This window comes from Psammomys obesus, unplaced genomic scaffold (genome assembly GCF_907164565.1).
Source record: "Psammomys obesus unplaced genomic scaffold, mPsaObe1.curated_primary_1811, whole genome shotgun sequence".
Lineage (NCBI taxonomy): Eukaryota > Metazoa > Chordata > Mammalia > Rodentia > Muridae > Psammomys > Psammomys obesus.
Window position 1 is genome coordinate 60462741 of NW_026591086.1, and position 25673 is coordinate 60488413.

The 25673-nt window shown below is 39.5% G+C and overlaps 1 protein-coding gene across 2 annotated transcripts in view; it reads left to right on the forward strand.

Moving 5' to 3' along the window:
• Itgbl1 (integrin subunit beta like 1) overlaps positions 1-25673 on the forward strand; it is a 307337-nt gene that overhangs the window by 174995 nt on the left and 106669 nt on the right. For both annotated transcript variants that reach the window (XM_055609725.1, XM_055609726.1), the window contains one exon: positions 1636-1782. In XM_055609725.1, the coding sequence (XP_055465700.1) occupies positions 1636-1782 (147 nt within the window). The remainder of the gene's footprint in view (positions 1-1635; positions 1783-25673) is intronic.

The following is a 25673-nucleotide window of genomic DNA, read 5'->3' on the forward strand; positions in this document are numbered from 1 at the left end:
GGCAGCACCATATTGACCAGACTATCATGTAACAGGGACTCTAGAAATGTTCACTGAATTTAATTTGCTACTTAAAATATTCACATTTAATGATCACTATTATACAACTTTGTTTTGACCTATAATATTATTGTTGTAAAGAACCAGGTCAGTAGATAATTTAAACCAAACATAACAAACAAACAAGCAAACAAACAAAGCCCCTAAAAGCCTTTTGCAGTGTGGACTTTATAATTTTAATAAAGAAGAGTTGAGACACTTAGACGGTAAGCTTTGGAAGGCGGAAAGGGAGGGAGAAATTTCTGGGTAAATATCCAACGGAAATACATTACCTTAAAGTAGTATCTTCATGATGGATATTTGTATATGTAGATACAGATGTATAGACTAGAATAGAATTCTCCATGAAAGAAATTTAGCATTTGCATCAGCATGGCTAAACCATGAGGACATTATGCTATCTGTAGAATATAACTATACAGAATCTAAAAATGTTAAATTATTTTTAATTTTTATGAAATTGGTACAACTTTTATTTTATGTGTGTTTTTCCTGCGTATGTGCATTACTTGCATTCCTGGTGCCCACAGGAGTCAGAAGAGGGCATTAATCCCCCGGAAATGGAATTACAGATAGATGTGAACTACCACTCGTTGGCTGAAACACTAACCCAGTTCCTCTGGAAGAGCAGAAAGTGCTCTTAAATGCTGAGACATCTTTCCGGATACAAAATATTAAGTTCTTAAAAATAAAGATAGATAGTTAGTTACCAAGTACTGAAGGGTGGGAGGTGTTGATTAAAACATACGAACTTTCAAAGTTAGAGAAGAACAAGCCAGAAGTCACAATGTTTTGCATGGTCAGTATAAGTTCTCTGCATGCTTTAGACTTTATGGGGCAGGTGGGTCTTGAGTGTTGGTAGCACATCAGGCCCTTGTGTGGGGTGAGGCCCAGTCATTAGCTTGACTGTGGCTGTAATTTAACAATGTGTGTGTGTGTAGAATGTCATTACTCCTGTGCAGTTTTAACCTACACATGTTCATAGATTTAAAAATTAAATTATAGTAGACTTACATCATTGAACACCTTTCCTTTGGTCCTTAAAATCACTCCCACCTTCTATGTACTTTTTAACTTAATAAACTTGGGGCCCAGGAAATCAACTACTCCCTAACTCTAGATATTTTGTTTTGTTTTCAGTTTGTGGCTCCTTATTTCTTTTAAATATGTAAATCGGTTGAGTAATTCATTAGAAAGAAAAACATACTTTAAAAAATATGATTGTTTTCTATTTCCTATAGTTTTCCTTCACATGAATTAATTGCTAAATCCATCGAATTCTTCACTTACTTCCCAGCAGACCAATACAATCACATTTATCTAGAATTTGTTAGTCATACTAAAAACCTTACTGCACTATTTATTTTATTGATATTTGTTGATTTTATTTGTCATTTTTGATCCATTAATGTACATTGCTTGTTTAAAACAGAGAAAAATGTTTCTGTTTTAATCATTAATGCTGCATAAATTAGGATCCTGACTTACTTCTGACAGTAACTTTTAGGACAAAAGCTATAAACTGTCTCTGGTTACATAATCTTCATGTGATCTCCCTTTTTTCTTCCTCTCAAGGTCATGGGCAGTGTAACTGTGGGAGATGTGACTGCAGAGCAGGCTGGCATGGAAAGAAGTGTGAGCACCCCAGATCATGCCCGTTGTCGGCTGAGGAGAGTGCCAGGAAGTGCCAGGGTGGCTCCAGTCTGCCTTGTTCTGGAAGGGGTGAGTGAAGCCACCTATTGTGCACCATACTTAGAACATTGATGAAATCTCTGAAAAGTGAAAAAAGAAAATGTTGCTTTTCCAGAATTGGTAAACTACGCCCTGATCAGGAAAAGTACCTGGACAAAGAAAAGCTGTCTTTTTCTTTCTGTCTCTTCTCTCTCCATTGTGGACACACACACACACACACACACACACACACACACACACACGAACACACATTTTCTCTACTTCAGCTTGCTCAATTTCAGTTTAGGTTCATTCATTTCAATATATTAAAAATAGCAAAAGCACAGTTCACAGGTTTAAAGCTTTCTGAACTTGAGGATCTAATTGCCACTGACATTTATGAAATCCAATACCATTATTTGTTGGGTATTGTTCACTGGGAAAAGCACTGCATAAACATGCATGAATAAACACTTCTTTGGAAGACATTTAGCCTCAGGTGTGTTTGTGCTCTCAGATCAGGAAAAAAAAAATCAGGATAAGAAAAAACTCATCTGGAAGAACATTTTTTTGATCTAGCAAAATAAGAAATATGCATTCATTCCTCAGTTGAAAATAGCAAAGTCAACCTGACACGTGCTTTTGGAAGAACTGGGTGTAGAAGCTACTGGAAATATTGCTCAAGTATCTTCAGGACTGGCTGCAAAGTCCTCCTCTGTGGCCTAACAGGACTGCTCCTCCCTTGGGGGGTGGAAGGTCAAAGAGCCAGCCATTGAGTTCCTGTTAGAAATAGTCCTTGTTCCCCTTACTATGAAAAACCAATTGGTTACTGAGCTACCACGGGCTACATCCTAGCATTGGTTCTAGGTTATATCCATACATGGTCCTTGGTTGAATGTCAGTCTCAGAAAAGACCCTGTGCCCAGATATATTTGGTCCTTGTGGAGCTCCTATCCTTTCCCCATCATACTAACTCCCCTTCTTTCATATGATTCCCTGTACTCTGCCAAAGGTTTGGTTATGAGTCTTTGTATCTGCTTTGAAAACACTGCTAGTTAGAGTCTTTCAGATGCGCTCAGTAGACTCCTGTCATACATTCAATGCACATCCCATCTGTCTTTCTAAATGAGGATTGATCATCTTACCCCATGTCAGTGGACTTGGAAAGGGGCAGGGTGGAGATGAGGGAGGGAGGGTGGGATTGGGAGGGAATGAGGGAGCGGGATACAGCTGGGATACAGAGTTAATAAAATGTAACTGATAAGAAAAAATAAAATAAAAAAAAGAAAGAAATATTGCTCAAAACAGAACAAGGACAGGTACTTGAATTTTAGATGAAACAATGTGATTTTCTGCAATGTTTCTTTTTCGTGTGCTTTATTTATTAAGATATAATTCATAGAGTACAAAGTTTAGCCTTTTAATGTTTAAAGCCATGGCATTTTAAATATCACAGAATGATGCACTTATGACTATTAATTCGACACATTTTTCTGAGTTGGCTAGTGGAGTGTGGGTAGGAGGGCTTTAATGTCAGAGACACTTCTGATTACCCTGCCTTCCACCAATGATCGGACAGGAGAGTCTTCTCCACCAAATGTCAAATATTCTCAGGCGGTACTGAGTAAGCCTGTCCAAGTTTCGAGGTTTGAAGTAGAACTATCCCTCAGACAACCGCCACCTACACGTGCGGTCTGCAGCAAGTACTGAGATGACCTCACCATCTTCTCCCATCAAAGTTTCAGCGTTGTGCTCTCAAGAGGAGTGAACATGGGAGGCTAACCCCGGCACTGTTGCTGCTACTTATTCTAAAATGTTTATATTTTATGCCTTAATTATAATGATGGAGATGATTTTAAATAAAAAACCTTGACAGATTTTTTTTTTTAAAGCTTCATATCAAAATAGATTTTCTTTCTGGGAACCCTTTTCCAGGTGCTTTCACTTTAGAAAAGTTACTATTTTTTTGCTATTGCCATAAAGTCTCAAGCAAGGGAAGGAGTGTGTTGAAAACTTAAAGAATTAAGAAAAGAGATGCACATTATGTAAGGTCATCAATATATAAAATAATTTTTATTACTAGCAGAAGTAAATAGAACACTAACAAACAAAAACCTGGAAAATCTAATAATATATTCATATTTAAAATTAAAATGACAAAGTATATAATTGGAAAATAATAAAACCTCCTGAATTATTTTTCACACCTCAAAATTCACTTCAAATTTATGCATCTACTGATGGTGTTTTGTTTGTCTAGACTCAAATACACAGAACAAGTACAAGAAGGTTATTGTGGAATTATATGTCAATCTTTAATAAACTATGAGTAATTTTGGTTTCTAATACATATTGTTTTTTCATGTTTCTTAAGGATCACTGTTTAACTATGATTTTTTGAGGAATAGAATATATAAAATACATTGCACCTAGGATATTGAATATGTATGTATAACTTGACTAACCCATAAATTTGCCAAAGCTTCTAGAAGCACTGTAGAAATAAATAATGCGCATCACCAGTTTCCTTAAGAGAACGGAGGTATTGGTGGGAGTATTTTCCTCCATGGGAGTTTGAGAATGAAACTCAAGCTGCGCCAGCCCATTCAGCGTTTGAATCAGTAGTGAGCGTGCTCCACTTTCCTGTGGGGAATACATCTGTGGTTGCGGCTGGGATCTCATATGAAAGCTTTTACGGGGCTAGTTTTGCAGTTTTGAATGAATACCCACCACAGCTGTGATAACAAGAGTGAAGAAAACAATTACAAGCACCATCAGTTCTCAAGCCTGAGCGCCTCATCAGCCCACCAACTGGGCAAGAACAGTCCTGCTAGAATGTTCCACAGGCGCAGGTGTGTCCTGCTGAAAATTAAAATTTTATTACTTGATTTTGATAGTGATTGAGTAAGTGTCTCAAGAACTGAATAGATCAGAGGATCTTTAAATTCTCTTTGCAGTCCACAGTTTCTTGATTTCCAGTTCCTATTGCCTCTAGATATCATTTTTTTTTCAACTAGATGTATACCCTGCAGTTGATATAAGCTTATTCATCTTGGTTTCTGCTTCTCAGCTGCAGTGAGACGTCACCTTTGAATTTATTACATCTGTGTCTTTATAGAAAGTAAAAGCAGCTTAAGATTTTTAAGCTACACATTAGCTTTAAAATCTTCTCTAGTTAGAAGTGCATTTTGTCATTATTGAGGTCCTCTTGTGTATGATACTCTTTTTATTCAAAACCTAAGGGCAAAATTAACACTATTCCTTTCAAGTAGAAGCTTTGAAAGGCATGGACGTAATTGTAATTTTCTCCCTCCCTGCTTATGTGCTAGCGACAGACACTGGTTTCTCACCTTGGGTCTCAGAGTGAGAGTGTTTAGCAGTCAGCTCTGCTGATCCTCCCATGGAGTGCAATGTGGATGAAAATTTGAATTGTTTAAGTAACTGATGGCATGTTTGTTACTGTATCTAAACTCCTACCCAATACAGTTTTCTCCAATTAAACATTAGGAAGTACAACTAAGCCAAAATTAACAATCAGAACAATTTCACATACACCTAAAATACTTTGATGTTCAAATACTTATTATTTATAACTTGATGTGTTTTATCAGAAGCAAAATCTAAATAAAGTAATTATAATTATGTAAAATTACTTGAATAGTGAAAGTGCTAAAACTACTAAGTTCATTTGCATTGTAATTTTTCTAAAACACAATAGGAAGAAATATAACTATTCTGCTTGACAGTAAGTGAAGTGAAAAGTTGAAATTTGAAGTGTTTACTTTATATACTAGAGTTTATAGTTTATATAGTAGAGTATATAGTTTGCTTGTTTATATAGTAAGTTCCATGCCTGCGGATGCCATGTAACCTCTTAATGCAGTGCCCTAAACTCCAGAGCTGGAGTTTAAAATAGTTTAGTCCACCCTCATATCCCTCTGTGTCTCCTTTCATACTTTATTCCCTCTCTTCAAACATTATCTCTGTCTAGTCTACTTCCCCTTCTGAGTGAGATTTAAGCATCCTCCCTTGGAATCTCCTTGTTGCTTATCTTCTTAGGGTCTGTGAATAGTTGTATGTTTGTCCTGTATTATTTGGCTAAAATCCACTTGTAAGTGAGCATATACCTTGTGTGTCTTTATGGGTCTGGAATACCTAACTTGGTATGATTTTTTTTTCTAGTTTCATTCATTTGCCTGCAGATTTCATGACTTCTTTGTTTTTAATAGTGCCGTAGTATTCCACTGGGTAAATGTACCCCAGTTTCTGTATCTGTTCTGTTGAGGGATAGCTAATTGTTTTCTGGTTATAAGTATTATGAATAAAGCTGCTATGAAATTAGTTGAGCAAATGTCCTTGTGGTATGGTGGAGCATCTTTTGCATAGATACCCAGGAGCAGTATAGCTGGGTTTTGGAATAGCGCTATTCCCAATATTCAGAGAAAGCTCCAGATTGATTTTCAAAGTGGTTGTACAAGTTTACACTCCCACCAGCAATGGAGGAGGGTTCCTCTTTCTCCACATTCTCTCCAGCATGTGTGTCACTTGAGTTTTTGATCTTGGCCATTCTGATGGGTGTAAGATGGAACCTCAGAGATGTTTTAATTTGCATTTCTCTGATGGCTAAGGACATTGAGCATTTCTTTAAGTGCTTTTTGGCTGTTGGAGATTCCTCTGTTGAGAGTTCTCTGTTCTGTTTATGCCCCATTTTTTAGAATAAATTTTATAAACTTTTATTAAAATATTTATCATCAATGTTCAGTACATTGGGTAGTGATAAACCAGGGTAATTACTATAACAATCCTTAAGTCTTCATCAGATTTTATGATGAGAACATTGAGAAATCTCTCTTCTACTAATTTTCCATACATACAATGCATTTCTGTTTATACATGTATAAATGAACTTTCAAACATCTTAACTGATTTAAAAAATGATAGTGTTCTTATGCTCTATTTTCACCTCTCCTACTGTTTCCTTAAGTCTTTGGCAATTGTAGTCTGTTCTTCATTTCTGTGTGATCAGTTTTGCTAGATTCTCTCAACATAGAAACCATACAGTCATTAGCATTATATTCTTCATGTATTCACTTAGTAATTTTACCAAGGTCTATTCTTGTCACCAACAAGATAAAATCAATTACAAGACTACATGGTTTTCATGACAGAGTAGCAGTCGTTCTGTATGTTTATATTACTTTATTCTTTCCTTTGTTCATGAACATGTACATTTATTTATTCCAAAGACTGAGTGTGTACTATGCTTAATATTGTGGTAAACAGGGACACACTTATAATAAAAATAAATAAATTTAATTATAAAAAATAAAAAATCCATCTTGGAGGGACACTCAATATGCCCCATTTTTAATTGGGTTATTTTTTTTGTTGGTGTTTAATTTTTGAGTTCTTTATGTATTTTGTATATTAGCCTTTTGTCAGATGTAGAATTGGTGAAAATCTTTTCCCAATCTGTAGACTGTCATTTCCTTCTATTGACAGTGTCCTTGACCTTATAGAAGCTTTTCAGTTTCAAGGAGTCCCATTTATTAATTGTTGATCTTAGATAGAGCCTGAGCTGTTAGTGTAGAGAAACTGTGGATGAGAGCTTCTCTCAGACAAGCCTGAGACCAAAATCTCAGTACTCTCCTGGGGAGCTATGACAGGGACTCTAGCAGAGACAAATAATAACAGGGACCATAGAGCAAAAAAGGACACCCTCTAACTAGACAATTCTCCTACTAGAGGGAGGGGAACACCAACACATTCACAATAACTTTGACTCAAAATTCATCCTGCCTACAAGGTGTGCAGGGATAAAGTTAGAGCAGATCTAACAGAGACAGAGGAAAGGTCCAACCAATGCCTGGCCCAATGGAGGATCGACCCATCGTAGAGAACCAAGCTCTGACACTGTTAATGACGCTCTGCTATGCTTGCAGAGTCAAGTAAAGTTGCCATCTGAGAGGCTCCACTCCGCAGCATCTCAAAACAAATGCTGAGACTCAAAACCAAACACTGAGCAAGGTGTAGGGAGCCTTATGGAAAAATGGGGAGAAAGAAAAAAAAAGAATGCAGGAGATAGGAGCTTCACAAGAAGACCAACAGAGCCCACTAATTAGGGCCACAAGGACAATGAAGCAACAGCCAAGGACCTTGTATGGATTGGACCTAGGCCCCCTACAAAGATGTAGCTGATGGGGAGCTCAAGTCTCCTGTAGGTCCCCTAATAAGGGGAGCAGGGGCTGTCTCTGACATGGACTCTCTTGTCAGCTTAATTACTTCTCCCTAGAGGGATTGCCTTACCAGATCACAGGGGAAGAGGACATGCTCAGCTGTGCTAAGACTTGATGAACTAGGGTGGATGGGGAGGAGGACTCCCTTTGCTGGAAAATTGGGGAAGGGAAGGGGGGACAGTGAGAGTGTGGGACTGGGAGGTGAGGAGGGATAGGGCTAAGACCAGGATGTAAAATGAATGAATGAATGAATGAATGAATGAATGAATGAATGAATGAATGAATAACAAACATACACAAGAAACAGCTTAATCTTTTACTATGCTAATTTGCTAAACAATCCATACTAAGTGTGGGTACTTATACTATTTTTTGGTCGTTGTTATAGTGACAATCTTAAAAATTATTTTCTGGCTAAACAGTAGTACATTATCTGGTTGATTTTTGATTTTTGGTTGCAGCAAAATAATCTTTTCTTAGAAATATTGTGAGACAATGGAATACTACTCAGCAGTTAAAAACAAGGAAATTTGCAGGCAAATGGTGGGATCTAGAAAAGATCATCCTGAGTGAGGTATCCCAGAAGCAGAAAGACACACACAGTATATACTCACTTATAAGTGGGTATTAAACAAACAATATAGGATAAACATACTATTTTCTGTACACCTAAAGAAGCTAAGCAAGAAGGAGGATCCTGGGTAAGAAAATCAATCATCACTCAGAAAGACAAATGGGATGGACATTGGAAGAAGGAGAAAGCAGGGAACAGGACAGGAGCTTACCACAGAGGGCCTCTGAAAGACTCTACCCAGCCGGGTATTAAAGCAGATGCTGAGACTCATGGCCAAATTTCAGGCAGAGTGCAGGGAATCATATGAAAGAAGGGGGAGACAGTAAGACCTGGACAGAACAGGTCTCCAAAAGGAGACCAAGAGAACCAAAAAATCTGGGCAAATGGGTATTTTCTGAGACTGATACTCCAACCAAGGACCATTCATGGATATAACATAGAACCCCTGCTCAGATGTAGCCCACGGCAGCTCAGTATCCGAGCAGGTGTCCTAGTAAGAGGAACAGGGACTGTCTCTGACATTATACAGAGGCTGGCTCTTTGATCACCTTTCCCTGAGGGGGAGCAGCCTTTCCAGGCCACAGAGGAGGACATTGCAGCCAGTCCTGATGATACCTGATAAACTAGGGTCAGATGAAAGGGGAGGAGGACCACCCTTACCAGTGGACTTGGAGAGGGGCAGGGAGGAGATGAGGGAAGGAGGGTGGGGTTGGGAGGGAATGAGGAAGAGGGCTACAGCTGGGATACAAAATGAATAAACTGTAATTAATATAAAAAAGAAATATTGTGAGGGTTATTTTGTGACAATTGCATTGAATCTGTAGATTGCTTTTGGTAAAATGTTCATTTTTACTATTTCAATCCTACAGATTCCTGAGCATGGGAGATTTTCTTTCATTTTCAATATCTTCTTCAATTTATTTCTTCAGAGACTTGAAGCTCTTGTCATACAGGCAGGTCTTTCACATTGTTGGTTAGAGTTATACCAAGATAGTTTATGTTATTGTGGCTATTGTGAAGGATGTTGTTTCCTTTATTTCTTTTTCCACGTGTTTATCATTTATATGAAAGAGGGCTACTGAGTTTCTTGAGTCAAGTTTCTATTCATCCACTTTGCAGAAGGTGTTTATCAGCTGTAGGTGTTCTCTGGTAGAACTTTGGGGGAGCGATCACTCATGTATACTAACATACCATCTGCAAATAGAGATACTTTGACTTCTTCCTTTCCAATTCCTATACCTCTGATCTAATTTTCTTGTCTTTTTGCACTAGCTAGAACATCAAATAGACAGGTATAGAGTGGGCAGCCTTGTCTTGCCCTGATTTGAATTGTAAAATGGACAAGAATTGGATGCAAGTTAAGTTGACTGCCAAGCTATTCCACTACCAGATAAGCAAGTCTTTCAAATATCACAATTATGTCTGCCAGTTATACTGGGCCAGAAGGCTGAAGATAATACTCTAACATTATAGAAAGAAAATAGGTGGCTGACCAGGCAGTAAACTATCTCTGTCATCTCTTTTTAATTTTTTTTATTTTTTATTACAGTTTACTCACTTTGTAAATCTGCTATGGCCTCCTCTATCCTCTCCTCTTAATCCCTCTCTCCCTTCCTCTTCTCATCCTATGCCCCTCCTCTAGTACACTGAGAGGGGAGGACCTCCTTCCCTTCTATCTGACTTAGCCTATCAGGTCTCATCAGGACTGGCTACATTGTCTTTCTCTGTGGCCTGGAATGGCTGCACACCCAAGGGGAAGGTGACCAGAGAGCCTGCCACTGAGTTCATGCCAGACACAGTCCCTGTACCCCTTATTAGGGAACCCACTTGGAAACTGACTCTATAGGCTACATCTGAGCAGGGCGTTAGGTCCTTTATGCATGGTCTTTGGTTGGAGTTTCAGTCTCTACAGGGACCCCAGGACCCAGTATTTTTGGCTCTGCTGTTCTCATTTTGGAGCTCCTGTTCCCCCAGGTCTTTCTGTCTCCTGCTTCTTTCATAAAATTCCATTCACTCTGCAAAAAGTTTGGCTAAGTGTCTCAGCCTCTGCTTTGATACCTCAATCAGTAGAGTCTTTCAGAGGCCCTCTGTGGTAGGCTCCTGGCCTGTCCTCTGTCTTCTTCTGCTTCTGATTTCTATTGTGTTTTCCCTTCTGAATGAGGATTGAGCATTTCCCCTAGGGACTTCCTTGTTGTTTAGCAAGATCAAGCTATAGCACTCCTAGGCATATATACCTGAAATATCCTCAAGATACAACACGGACATTTGTTCAACAATGTTCATATCAGCTAGAATCTTGAAACAATCTAGATTTCCCTCAATTGAGGAATGGATACAAAAATTGTGGCACATTTACACAATGGAATACTACTCAGCTATTAAAAACAAGGAAATCATGACATTTCCAGGAAAATAGTAGGAACTAGAAAAGAACATTCTGAGTAAGATATCTCAGAAGAAGAAAGACACACATGGTATATTCTCACTCATAAGTGGATATTAGATATATAATATAGGATAAACATAATAAAATCTATAGTCTCTGTCACCTCTTAGGTTTGGAAGCTGCTTGTCTGTACTTTCTACTTAAATAATAATTTTATTTCTTCTCAACTCTCTAATGGAGTAGACTTGACAATTATGCTTAGGTTTTTTAGGATTTAAAAAAAAAACTGTTTTAAGGTCTAGAAAGATATTTTTTAATTTGATAAATATAATATGATAAAAAATGCCCATCAAATTACCAACACAATTCTTTACAGACCTGGAAAGAAGAATTCTCAACTTCATATGGAATAACAAGAAACCCAGAATTGCTAAAACAATCCTCTAAAATAAAAGCTCTTCTGGAGGTATATCCATCCCTGATCTTAAGCTGTACTATAGAGCAACAGTTATAAAAACTGCATGGTACTGGCATAGAAACAGAATCGTGGATCAATGGAAACGAACAGAGGACCCAGAAATAAACCCACACACTTATGGACACCTGATCTTTGACAAAGATGCCAAACCATACAATGGAGAAAAGATAGCATCTTCAACAAATGGTGCTGGTCTAACTGGATGTTTACATGTAGAAAAATGCAAATAGATCCATACTTATCACCCTGCACAAAACTAAAATCCAAGTGGATCAAAGACCTCAACATAAAACCAGATACTCTAAATCAGTTGGAAAAAAAAGTGGGGAACAGCCTAGAACTCATTGGCACAGGAGACAACTTCCTAAACAGAACACCAACAGCACAGGCTCTAAGAGCAACAATCAATAGATGGGATCTCAGGAAACTGAAAAGCTTCTGTAAATCAAAGGACACCGTCATCAAAACAAAACGACTGCCTACAGATTGGGAAAGAATCTTCACCAACCCTTTATCTGACAGAGAACTAATATCGAGTATATACAGAGAACTAAAGAAGCTGAAAAACAGCAAACCAAGTAATCCAATTAAAAAATGGGGAACAGAGCTAAACAGAGAATTCTCGACAGAGGAATATCAAATGGCAGAGAAACACTTAAAGAAATGCTCAACCTCATTAGCCATTAGGGAAATGCAAATCAAAACGACCCTGAGATTTCACCTTACACCTGTCAGAATGGCCAAGATGAAAAACTCAAGTGACAACACATGCTGGAGAGTTTGTGGAGAAAGGTAAACCCTCCTCCACTGTTGGTGGGAATGTAAACTTGTACAACCACTCTGGAAATCAATCTGGCGCTTTCTCAGACAACTGGGAATAGCGCTTCCTCAAGATCCAGCCATACCACTCCTAGGCATATATCCAAAAGAGGCTCAAATACACAATAAGGATATTAGCTCAACCATGTTTGTAGAAGCTTTATTTGTAATAGCCAGAAGCTGGGAAAAAACCCAGATGCCCCTCAACTGTGGAATGGATACAGAAATTGTGGTACATCTACACAACGGAGTATTATTCTGCAATGAAAAATAAGGAAATCATGAAATTTGCAGGTAAATGGTGGGACCTGGAAAGGATCATCCAGGTGATGAGTGAGCTGTCCCAGAAGCAGAAAGACACACACGGTATATACTCACTCATATAGACATATAATATAGGATAAACCTAATAAAATCTGTACATCTAAAGAAACTAATCAAGAGGGAGGGCCCTGACTAAAATGCTCAATCCCCACCTGAAAGGCAAAGAGGATGGACATCAGAAGAAGAAGAAGAAAAAGAAAACAATCTAAAAATCTGCCACGGAGGGATTCTGAAAGGCTCTGCCCTGCAGACTATTTTTTTCTTTTTATATTATTTTATTTACCTGTTTATTTATTACAATTTACTCAATTTGTATCCCAGTTGCAGCCTGCTCCCTCATCTCCTCCCAATCCCACCACCATCCCTCTTCTTCTCCTATGCCCTTTCTCTAGTCCACTGATGGAGAGGGATCTCCTCCCCTTCTGTCTGACATTAGCTTATCAGGTCTCATCAAGGCTGACTGTATTACTTTCTCTGTGGCCTGGCAAGGCCACACACACACCCCCAGCAGGATTTGATCAAAAAGCTACCCACTGAATTCATGTCAGACAGCCCATGTACCCCTTACTAGGAAACCCACTTGGAAACTTAGTGGCCAACAGGCTTCCTTTAAACAGGGGGTCTAGGTCTTCTCCATGCAAGGTGGTTGGTTGGAGAATCAGTCCTTGCCATCCTTCCTGGGCCGAGGGTTTTTTTTTTTTTGGCTCTGTTCTGTTTGTGGAGTTTCTGTCTCCTCCATGTCTCTCTATCTTCCTTTTCTTCCATATGGATTCTGGCACTCTGTCAAAAGTTTGGCTATGAGTCTTAGTATCTCTTTTAATACCCTGCTGGGTAGAGTCTTTCAGAGGTCCTCTGTGGAACGCTTTTGTCCTATTCGTTGTCTTCTCTAACTTCTGATGTCTATCATTTGCCCTTCTGAGGGAGGATTAAGCATCTTCCCTAGGGTCCTCCTTGTTGTTTAGTTACTTTAAGACTAGATTTTAGTATGTTTATCCTACATTTTATGGCTCATATCCACTTATAAGTGAATATATACCACGTGTGTCTTTCTGTTTCTAGGATACCTCACTCAGGATGAACTTTTCTTTTCTTTCTTTTTTTTTTTTTTTGAATTTTATTTTTTTCTTATCAGTTACATTTTATTAACTCTGTATCCCAGCCATGTCCCAATCCCTCATTCCCTCCCAGTCCCTCCCTCCCTCCCTCATCTCCACCGTGCCCCTTGCCAAGTCCACTAATAGGGGGGACCTCCTCCCCATTCATCTGATCCTGTTTTATCAGGTATCTTCAGGCCTGGCTGCAAAGCTCTCCTCTGTGGCCTAACAGGACTGCTCCTCCTTTGGGGGGTGGGGAGGCCAAAGAGCCAGTCATTGAGTTCCTGTTAGAAATAGTCCTTGTTCCCCTCACTATGGGAAACCAATTGGTTACTGAGCTACCACAGGATACATCTGAGCAGAGGTTCTAGGTTACATTCATTCATACATGGTCCTTGGTTGCATGTCAGTCTCAGAAAAGACCCTGTGCCCAGATAGATTTGGTCCTTGTGGAGCTCCTATCCTTTCCTCATCAGACTAACTCCCCTTCTTTCATATGATTCCCTGTACTCTGCCAAAGGTTTGGTCATGAGTCTTTGCTTTGAAAACACTGCTAGTTAGAGTCTTTCAAATGCGCTCAGTAGACTCCTGTCAATGTTCAATGCACATCCCATCTGTCTTTCTAAACGAGGATTGATAATCTTACCCCATGTACGCTCTCTTGATTATCTTTTTTAGGTGTATAGATTTCATTATGTTTATCATATCTTATAGGTCTATATAAGTGAGTATATACCGTGTTTGTCTTTCTCCTTCTGGGATATTTCACTCAGGATGATCTTTTCTAGATCCCACCCTTTGCCTGCAAATTTCATGATTTCCTCCTTTTTGATTGCTGAGTAGTATTTCATTGTGTAAAAATACCACAATTTCTGTACCCATTCCTCCATTGATGGACATCTGGGTTGTTTCCAGGTTCTGGCTATTACAAATAATGCTGCTATAAACATGGTTGAGCAAATATCCCTTTTGTGAACTTCAGCAAACTTTGGGTATATACCTAGCACTGGTATAGCTGGGTCTTGAGGAAGCACTATTCCTAATTGTTTAGAAAGCGCCAGATAGATTTCCAGAGTGGTTGTATCAGTTTACCAGCAGTGAAGGAGGGTTCCCCTTTCTCCACAACTCTCCAGCATGTGTTGTCCCTTGAGTTTTTCATCTTGGCCATTCTGATGGGTGTAAGGTGATATCTCAGGGTCGTTTTGATTTGCATTTCCCTGATGGGTAATGAGGATGAGCATTTCTTTAAGTGTTTCTCTGCCATTCGATATTCCTCTGTCGAGAATTCTCTGTTTAGCTCTGTTCCCCATTTTTTAATTGGATTACTTGGTTTGCTGCTTTTCAGCTTCTTTAGTTCTTTGTATATACTCGATATTAGTCCTCTGTCAGATAAAGGGTTAGTGAGGATTCTTTCCCAATCTGTAGGCAGGCGTTTTGTTTTGATGACAGTGTCCTTTGCTTTACAGAAGCTTTTCAGTTTCATGAGGTCCCATTTATTGATTGTTGCTCTTAGAGCCTGTGCTGTTGGTGTTCTGTTCAGGAAGTTGTCTCCTGTGCCAATGAGTTCTAGGCTGTTCCCCACTTTTTCTTCTAACAGATTTAGAATATCTGGTTTTATGTTGAGGTCTTTGATCCACTTGGACTTTAGTTTTGTGCAGGGTGATAAATATAGATCTATTTTCATTTTTCTGCATGTGGACATCCAGTTGAACCACCACCATTTGTTGAAGATGCTGTCTTTTTTCCATTGAATGGATTTGGCTTCTTTGTCAAAAATCGAGTATTCATAGGTGTGTGGGTTTATTTCTGGGTCTTCTCTGCGGTCTTGTCTTCTATTCTGGATCTTCCATTGATCCTCCTTTCTGTTTTTGTGCCAATACCATGCAGTTTTTATGACTATTGCTCTGTAGTACAACTTGAGATCGGGGACAGAGATGCCTCCAGATGATCTGTTGTTGTACAGGATTATTTTGGAGATTCTGGGTTTTTTGTTTCTTCATATGAAGCTGAGAATCTTTTTCTCAAGGTCTGTAAAGAATTGAGTTGGTATTTTGATGGGAATTGCATGAATCTGTAGATTGCTTTTGGCAGGATGGCCATTTTCACAATGTTGATCCTACCAATCCATGAGCATGGGAGATCTTTCCATCTTCTGTGATATTCTTCAATTTCTTTCTTCAGAGACTTGAAGTTTTTCTCAAACAGGTCTTTCACTTGCTTGGTTAGTGTCACCCCAAGGTACTTTATGTTATTAGTGGCTATTGTGAAGGGTGTTGTTTCCCTAATTTCTTTCTCGGACCTTTTGTCTTTGGTATACAGGAGGGCTTCTGATTTTTTTGAGTTGATTTTGTATCCTGCCACTTTGCTGAAGGTGTTTATCAGCTGAAGAAGTTCTCTGGTTGAATTTTTGGGGTCGCTCATATATACTATCATATCATCTGCAAATAGTGACACTTTGACCTCTTCCTTTCCAATTTATATCCCCTTGATCTCCTTTAGTTGTCTTATTGCTCTGGCTAGGACTTCAAGTACTATGTTGAAGAGGTATGGTGAGAGTGGGCAGGCTTGTCTTGTCCCTGATTTCAGTGGGATTGATTTAAGTTTCTCTCCATTGAGTTTGATGTTGGCTATAGGCTTGCTGTATATTGCCTTTACTATGTTTAGATATGTGCCTTGTATCCCTGATCTCTCCAAGACTTTAAACATGAATGGGTGTTGGACTTTGTCAAATGCTTTTTCAGCATCTAAGGAGATGATCATGTGGTTTTTCTCCTTCAGTTTGTTTATGTGGTGGATTACATTGATGGATTTCCGTATGTTGAACCACCCTTGCATGCCTGGGATGAAGCCTACTTGGTCGTGGTGGATGATATCTTTGATGTGTTCTTGGATTCGGTTTGCAAGTATTTTATTGAGTATTTTTGCATCAATGTTCATAAGAGAGATAGGTCTGAAGTTTTCTTTTTTTGTTGGGTCTTTGTGTGGTTTAGGTATCAGGGTGACTGTTGCTTCATAGAATGAGTTTGGTAATGTACCTTCTGTTTCTATTTTGTGGAATAGTTTGAGGAGAATTGGTGTGAGCACTTCTTTGAAGGTCTGGTAGAATTCTGCACTGAAACCATCTGGCCCAGGGCTTTTTTTGGAGGGGAGACTGTGAATGACTGCATCAATTTCCTTGGGGGATATAGGGCTGTTCAGTCTTTCTACCTGATCTTGACTTAATGTTGGAAGATGGAATCTATCAAGAAAATTGTCCATTTCATTTTGATTTTCAAATTTTGTGGCATATAGGCTTTTGTAGTATGACCTAATGATTGTTTGAATTGCCTCTGTGTCTGTAGTTATGTCACCCTTTTCATCTCTGATTTTGTTGATTTGGATAGATTCTCTCTGCTTTTTAGTTAGTTTGGCTAAGGGTTTGTCTATCTTGTTGATTTTCTCAAAGAACCAGCTTTTTGTTTCATTGATTCTTTGAATAGTTTTATTTGTTTCTAATTGATTGATTTCAGCCCTGAATTTGATTATTTCCAGCTTTCTGCTCCTCTTGGGTGTATCTGCTTCTTTTTTTTCTAGGGTTTTCAGTTGGGCAATTAAGTTGTTTGTATGTGATGTTACAAATTTCTTCTTGCAGGTATTTAGTGCTATAAATTTTCCCCTGAGCACTGCTTTCAATGTGTCCCATAAATTTGGGTATGTTGTGCCTTCATTTTCATTGAATTCTATGAAGTCTTTAATTTCTTTCTTTATTTCTTCCTTAACCCAGCTGTCGTTGAGTAACAAGGTGTTCAGTTTCCATGTGCGTGTAGGCTGTTTGTTATTTCTGTTGTTGTTGAGGTCCAGCTTAAGTCCATGGTAGTCAGATAGAATACAAGGGATTATTTCAATTTTTTTGTATCTGTTGAGGCTTGCTTTATGACCAACTATATGGTCTATTTTGGAGAAGGTTCGATGTGGTGCTGAAAAGAAGGTATACTCTTTTGAGTTTGGATGAAAAGATCTGTAGACGTCTATTAGGTCCATTTGATTTAGGATCTCTGTAAGTGTTTTTATTTCCCTATTTGTTTTCTGTCCAGTTGATCTGTCCCTTGATGAGAGTGGGGTATTGAAGTCTCCCACTATTAGGGTTTTAGGATCAATGTGTGATTTAAGCTTTAATATTGTTCCATTTACGAATGTAGGTGCTCTTGTATTTGGGGCATAGATATTCAAAATCGTGATGTCCTCTTGGTGGATTTTTCCTTTGATGAGAATATAGTGGCCGTCTTTATCTTTTTTTGATTAACTTGGTTTGAAAGTCTATTTTATTAGATATTAGGATGGCTACTCCAGCTTGTTTTCTGGAACCATTTGCTTGAAAGACATTTTTCCAGCCCTTTACTCTGAGGTAGTGTTTATCTTTGTTGCATAGGTGTGTTTCTTGGATGCAACAGAATGTTGGGTCCTGTTCCCGTAACCATTCTGTTAGCCTGTGTATTTTTATTTGTGAGTTGAGTCCATTAATATTGACAGATAATATTGACCAATGCATGTTAGTTCCTTTTGTAATGGAGTCAATGATCTTACCTTGTTTCATTGCTTGTTTTCTTTTCATTTTTGTTGGGATATTATCTGTATGCCCTGTTTTCTTGGGTGAGTTCGTTTTCGTTGGATTGGAGTTTTCCTTCTAGTATCTTCTGTAGGGTTGGTTTGCTGTATAGATATTGCGTAAATTTAGTTTTGTCATGGAATATTTTGTTTTCTCCATCTATGTTGATTGAATGCTTTGCAGGGTATAGTAGTCTGGGTTGACATTTGTGATCTCTTAGAGTCTCCATGATGCTTGCCCAGGCCCTTCTAGCTTTCATAGTTTCTGATGAGAAGTCTGGTGTGATTCTGATAGGTCTACCTTCACATGTTACTTGGCCTTTTTCCCTTGCTGCTTTTAATATCTTTTCTTTGTTCTGTAGATTTAGTGTTTTGACTATGATGTGACGTGATGTGTTTCTTTTCTGGTCTAGTCTATTTGGTGTTCTGTAGGCCTCTTGTATATTTATGGACATCTCTTTCTTTAAGTTGGGAAAATTTTCTTCTATGATTTTCTTGAAAATATTTTCTGGGCCTTGGAGCCTGGAGTCTTCTTTTTCATCAATTCCTATTATTCTTAGATTTTGTCTTTTCATAGCATCCTTGATTTCTTGGATATTTTGTGATTGGAATTTTTCTGATTTTACTTTTTCTTTGAGAGAAGTATCAATTTCTGCAAGTGTGTCTTCAGCTCCAGAGATTCTCTTGTATTCTGTTGGTGATGCTTACTTTTGTGGTTCCTGATCTTTTCTCCAAGTTCTCCAGCTCAAGAGTTTTCTCATTTTGTGTTTTCTTTATTGATTCTAATTCTGTTTTCATGCCTTGCACCATTTCTTTCATGTGTTTGAATTTGGATTCCTGTCTCTCTACGATGGAATCTCTTTCTTTGTTCATTTCCTTTTTGTATGCCACTAATTTTTTCTCTACTTGTGCCTCTATTTGTTTGGCTATGTTTGCCTGTGTTTCTTTAAGGGTTTTGTCTATTTCTTCTTTTTGTTCATTTCCTCCTTATGAGCCTCAAATAATTGAGCAAGCATGGCTTTAAGGTCATTTTCCTGTGCTTCTGATGAATTGGAGTATCCATCGATTTTGGGGTTTGCTGGTGAAGTCATGATGTCCTGATTTATGTTGGAAGTGTTCTTTCGCCTACCCCTGGCCATTGGCTTATCTGAGACCTTCCCTGTTTGTTTTTGGATTCTGCCGATCAGACTGATACTGTCTCTCTTTCGAGTCTGGAGAATTCTTCAGGAAGTTGAGAGAGGTCCCGTGTCCTTAGCGTGTGCTGAGGACTAGCTGTACCTGTGGGAGGAAAGTACGCAGGTGCAAACAGAGGCAAATGCAAGCGTGTGTGTGTGTGTGTGTGTGTGTGTGTGTGTGGTAAGTGTGCGTGGGCGTGTGTCTCGAGGGACAGAGTGATGGCTAATGTTGAACCCTTGAGTGTGTGGGAGGGGCTCTGCAATGTATATGTCGCAGGCGCTAGTGATGATCGCAGCGCAATTTCTGGCATTAACTGCCTTAACTCCTCAATTAGACCCACAGAGCAGGAACTTCAATGTTCCAAGTGCCCCTCTGTTTCCCAAAGTGGGTATATGGGTGGGAGGGGGTTCGATGCCTGGCTTCTGTTTTAGAAGGACCCAGGATCAGGGGAGCTGCAGATTCTCAAGGGTGCACTCACTTACAGGCAGGTCACTTGGCAGAGATCGGGGTATCTGGGCTCTTTGTTCTCTGGTTTGGCCCTGCTTCTTTGATGTGCTCCGCCAGTTCCGTGCTGCTGTCACTGCCAGGTTATGAGGTCTTGCTGCAGCTGGTGATTTCAGGGTGGTCACGTCAGTGGGAATCGGGGTAACCAGCCGTTCTGTTCTCTGGTTTGGCCCTGGTTAGTCTTAAACTGGAGGGCTGATGTGCCCCGCCAGCTCAGTGCTGCTCTGCCGCCAGGTTAGAAAGTCCCGCTGTAACTGGAGACAGGGTTGCTAGTCCAGATGCTTTCTGGGAAGTCCTGGGGTCTCTTCACTGTGCTCTCCAAGCTTCGGAGGCCCAGCGCCTGGTGTGTCTAGCTTGTATGGCGTTTCTGCCTGGTTTTGGTGAGTATATAGCGTATTCTCTGTCACTGTGGGCTTGGGCGGGCCGTACCGTCAGTGATGGCGCTCCTGTGGAGCTAGTATGGCGTCTAGCAGACTTGGGCCCTGGGAGGATGGTGCAGCTGCCTCGTGAATCTGGGGCCCCGAGACACAGTACTGCTGGCCTTTGCCGTTAAAGGGCTTGGGGCTCCGCCTCAGTGGCTGCAGGCCCCAGGCAGTTAGGTCTGAGCTGAGAAAGGCGAGTCCGCTGTGCAGAGGAAGAGGGAGGTCTGGGGGAGGGGAGTGCCTAGAGATCAAAGGATCATTTCTCACCTTCCCCAAAAAAGTCCCTGGGTGACCTGAGACCAAGGTTTTCACCTCCTGCGATGTTCCCTGTTGTTTAGAAAGTCTCTCCGTTGTTTCCCTGGCTTCAGAAGTTCTTCCACTCATCAACTCAGAACTTTATCTCTTCCACAGCTCGGAAACTGTGTGTGCTAGTCTCCATCTTGGCTCCGCTCTCCCAACAATATTTTTTAAAAGGAACTGGGAATGTGGTTCAGTGGAGAAAACTTGCCTAGAGCACACAAAGCCATAGATTCAATCAATAGTTGTGCATACACTACAAACACACACATACAGAGAGAGAGAGAGAGAGAGAACAACTCTTGTAATTGGAAGTCAGATTAGAGTTTGGAGAGTCACAATGTAACAGCAGTATGAGATTGAGCTGTTTGCAGTGTAATCTTGTTCTTCCATGAGAGACATGCAAACCCACCAGGCCATAGATAAAGCTGTTGGCCATGTTTGCTTTCCTTCTCTCTTACTACTCTATGCAGAGTGTGAGTTCGTCTCTGTGTCCCGACCTTTGGACACCTAGATTGTGTGTCTGCTCCCACTGACTCTCTTCTTATTACATTTTGCTCGTCTTTAAAGTGAGCTCCCAGCCTGGACTTGCATGGCTAGCTAGAGGGACTGAGAACTCACGTCCACCCCCCTGCCCTGGGAAATGTGTCTCAGGCATATTGCTTCTAGTCTCTGCCTCTTACCATGTATTTGTTTTGTGTTGAGAGTAATGCATTCTTTTGAGAGTAATGCATTCTTTTGAGAGTAATGTATTCATTTGAAATATAACAACATAGATGACTTTGCTTTTACATAAATATTTGTTTTTCATGTGGTGCATTTTATTTGGAGGAAGAAAGAAGGAAGGATTCTTTGGTTTCCTATTTTAAGGTTTTAAATAATTTAGACTCTTTAGCATTCAGAATGTTCATGCCATGTGGGTCCTGGTAAATAATACCAAATGGTCTAGCATAGTACAGCAGCCAGACATGTAAGGACTGGATAGTCCAGAGATGAAGCAGAAGTATCCCAAGGCCCTATGCAGTCTTTGACAAGCACATTAACAGCTTTGCCAGGTTTTCCACTCAAAAGTCCATATTGTATGAGTATCCAAAAGACTTGGCAAAATAAAAGTGTAGCCTGCATTGGTACCTTGGAAAGTCTTTTTCAGGCTGCTGCCTCTAGATATACTGCAAGAAGGCTATGTGTGGTTAATGTGAGTGAGCATCCACTGTAATGATGAGACAGAATCTCAGAACCTATACTCTTGAGTGTACTTTATTGTAATTAAAGGAGAGACAGCCACAAAACTCAAGTGACCTAATTCACGCTCCTCTCAAGACACTTTCTTCCAGATAATCTTATTACATAAATAGAGAAGTCCAGAGGGATTGCAGTCTTAGGTCATACTTGCTAGCAAATGAGATTTTGGAGGGATTATAGATCTGCATGGGGTGTGATACAGTGCATGCTGACATTGCCCTATTCTGCTTACTAACCGTGGTGACTCCAGCTTCTCACTGGGGATCTCTGAAAATGGGTAAAATAGACAAACACATAACTGTATCATACTACCAATATTGCATGTTTCTTCCATAAGTACTGTATAACCTCCAAACAGATTGCAATCCTAATGGTATTTGCTTGAGAGGTGGCAAGAATGAGGGAGAAGGATGCTGGGCACTATGCTACCCTCTAAGAGCACTTGCCCTCTGCCTCCTACTGTGAGAACTAAGATGGTTTTTTATTTTTATTTTTCACATTTAGGAACCTCAATTTTGTTTTCTTTCAAAATAGCATTCTATTAACTTTTTTCTTTCCTCTAAGATGTTGTTATAGCTACAATTAAAATAATACCTATGAAATTTCTTTGCAAACTTCAAATCAATACTGCAATTATAAGAAATTTTAAGAGTGCAAGTACATGGCTCACCCATGATCTCAAGGACATAGAATTTAGAGGAAAGAAGACCAATATTCTTTCTTTCACTCATCTCTTTTCCAGCTGTCATATGTTTATTAATGTCCTGCTATGTGCTGAGGTAGGCAGTCTAGAAAAATATATATGGCAAGTGATGCCATTGATCTTCTAGTGTTGTACATTGTGCAAGGAAATTCAATAAAAAGGAAGTAATTGAAGAAAATCTAGATCACATGACAGAGTAGACATAGTAGAATTAGGAACCTTTCAAAATTAGAATTTTGAAAGGGTTATATGGAAACCTTTCTGCAAGTCCTATCTGAAGAGGACAGATGAAGAACCAGGGGAAAATGGCCAGAGGATTTTGCAAAACAAGTTTTGCAAAAATTTGAGGCTCATGACATAAACTTCCTGGAAGGTTTCTAAGTGTTGTAGGCTTTGTCTGAAAAGAATTCATAAAGGCAGTGAGGACTCAATCTTTGAAGAAGTGTTCTTGACATGCTAGGGCCAAGGCTGGGCTGGTTTGCTAGGTCTGTTGTTCTTCCTTGCCACTGAGGACTTCTAAAGTTCCCTGGGTGACTCTTCTATGCACCTCCATTAAGAATCATGCCTCTGCAGAGTTGTGTAGTGAGCAAAATCTGGCTGCACAGAAATGGTGCTGAAGTGTTTGCCCTACTTTCCGTTGAGCTGGTGGGAGTTAAGTGATTGCTTAAATGTCGCATAGGACTTAACATCTTGTGGGGCTTTTTCTCATGCTTCGTTAAATAAGTAGAAAAAATGAGTCAAGATATGGGAAAGAAAAAAGGGGAGGAGAAGGGAGGACAAGAACAGACACAGAAACACAGAGAAAAAATAAACTTAACATTAAACAATGATAGCCAGGCTAATTTTAATCCTGACATCGAGCATACAAAGTAATGATATTTTGTTTGATACAGAAGATAATTGGGCTGATAGAATTTTTTTTTGTCAGAAAAATTCTTTGGATTTTCTTCAGAGGTAATTTTAGAACAGAAGAAGCAAGTGGTCTCTGAAGTAGCCATGGTAATATTTATTAGTAATGTTCTCTTTGCTCCTGTACACACTCACAAAATGATGTCTGTTTCTATATTGTTTCTCCTCTCTATTTTCTCTAGCTGTGAATAGGGACATTATTTCCTTGTTAATAAAGCTGAGGGTTTGTGGATAATTCTGAGTAAAGCCAACTTTGAACACTCTCTATTGTTTAAGCAAAGATGTGACCAGCTGCCTATAGCAATGCACTTTGGCATGTTCCCTGCCTATCCTCTGCATTTGGTTAGCTGCTTGCCAAAGGGTGTGTCAGATTCATAGCTATTGGGGGGGGGGGGTAGTTACCCTGAGACACCACTGAAAAGTGATCCCCATGCTCATAGGAGAAGTTAACCTACTTAGCACAGCGGCATCAGTGCACACTGTTCAAAGGCTCCTCGCCACCAGTGAAAGGAAGATAACGTCCTGGAGGAGCCCTGCCTGACCTCAGATGCCTTCCCAGAAACCTTCATAGTTATGGTCTCCTAGATTTCTCATTTGCAAGCTACCCTCTTCCCTCTTAGTTGCAGTTGAGTGCTTCTGGTCTACCCCAACTCAGCTCTACATGCGGTTTGAGGGTTTTTTGTTGTTGTTGTTTTGGTTTTTTTTTTTTTTTGAATTTTATTTTTTTCTTATCAGTTACATTTTATTAACTCTGTATCTCAGCTGTGTCCTGACCTCTCATTCCCTCCCAGTCCCTCCCTCCCTCCCTCATCTCCTCCCTGCCCCTTTCCAAGTCCACTGATAGGGGGGGACCTCTTCCCCTTTCATCTGATCCTGTTTTATCAGGTATCTTCAGGACTGGCTGCAAAGCTCTCCTCTGTGTTTTTATGCCCCATCCCACTTTCTGTTCTCTCTCTCATGTGTTCCCCACCATAATGTGCTGTGTTACCCAGAACTGTAAACCAAAACACACTTTTTCCCATTAGTGGCATATGCCACTAAGTGTGTTTCATCATAGCAATAGAAAAAACCACCCAAGGAGAAAAGTTAAGTCCCAGGTCCTTTGATTATATGTCCTGAGAATTTGTCACTAGGGTTTTGCTTTTATTCAGATAGTTGGAAATACCATAAAAGTTCAGACAGATGAAAAAATTCAATTTCTGGTCTGTTCTTGGAGAAGAAACTTCACTAATATTCCATGGCTTCAGGTTTCCGTGTTACCTACAAGAGGAGCTGTGTATCTCACCACTAAAAGTTTAAAGTTCTAGATACTCAAATAAATATAACATGATTTTTTGAAGAAAATAAGAGCAGGAAGGGACTGAGGTTTAATTTGTATGCTAAAATTATTTTATATGTCTAGTATCCACTTGTAAGTGAGCATATACCATGTGTGTCTTTCTGCTTCTGGGATAACTCTGGATGATCTTTTCTAGATCCCAACTATTTGCCTGCAAATTTCATGATTTCCTTGTTTTTAATTGCTGAGTAGTACTCGAGTGTGTAAATGTACCATAATTTCTGTATCCATTCCTCCATTGGGGACATCTGGGTTGTTTCCAGAATCTGGCTGTAACAATAAAGCTGCTACAAACATGGTTGAGCAAATGTTCTTGTTGTATACTTGAGCATATTTTGGATATATGCCTAGAAGTGCTATAGCTGGATCTTGAGGAAACTAGTCCTAATTGTCTGAAAAAGTGCCAGATTGACTTTCAAAGTGGTTGTACAAGTTTACATTCCCACCAGCAGTGGAGGAGGGTTCCCCCTTCTCTACATTGTCTCCAGATTGTATTGTCACTTGAGTTTCTGATCTTAGCCATTCTGATTGGTGTAATGTGAAATCTCAGGATTGTTTTGATTTGCATCTCCCTGATGACTAGGGATGTTGAGCATCCTAGTGTTTCTCTGTCATTCTATATTCCTCCACAGAGAATTCTCTGTGTAGCTCTGTACCCCATTTTATAACTGGGTTACTTGATTATTTGCTGTTTAACTTCTTGAGTTCTTTATATATTCTGGATATTAGCCCTCTGTCAAATATAGGGTTGATGAAGATCCTTTCCCAGTAGGTAGGCTGTCATTTTAATTCTGACAGAAAACATACTAATATTTGTACACCTAAAGAAACTAAGCAGTTAGGAGGAGCCTGAGT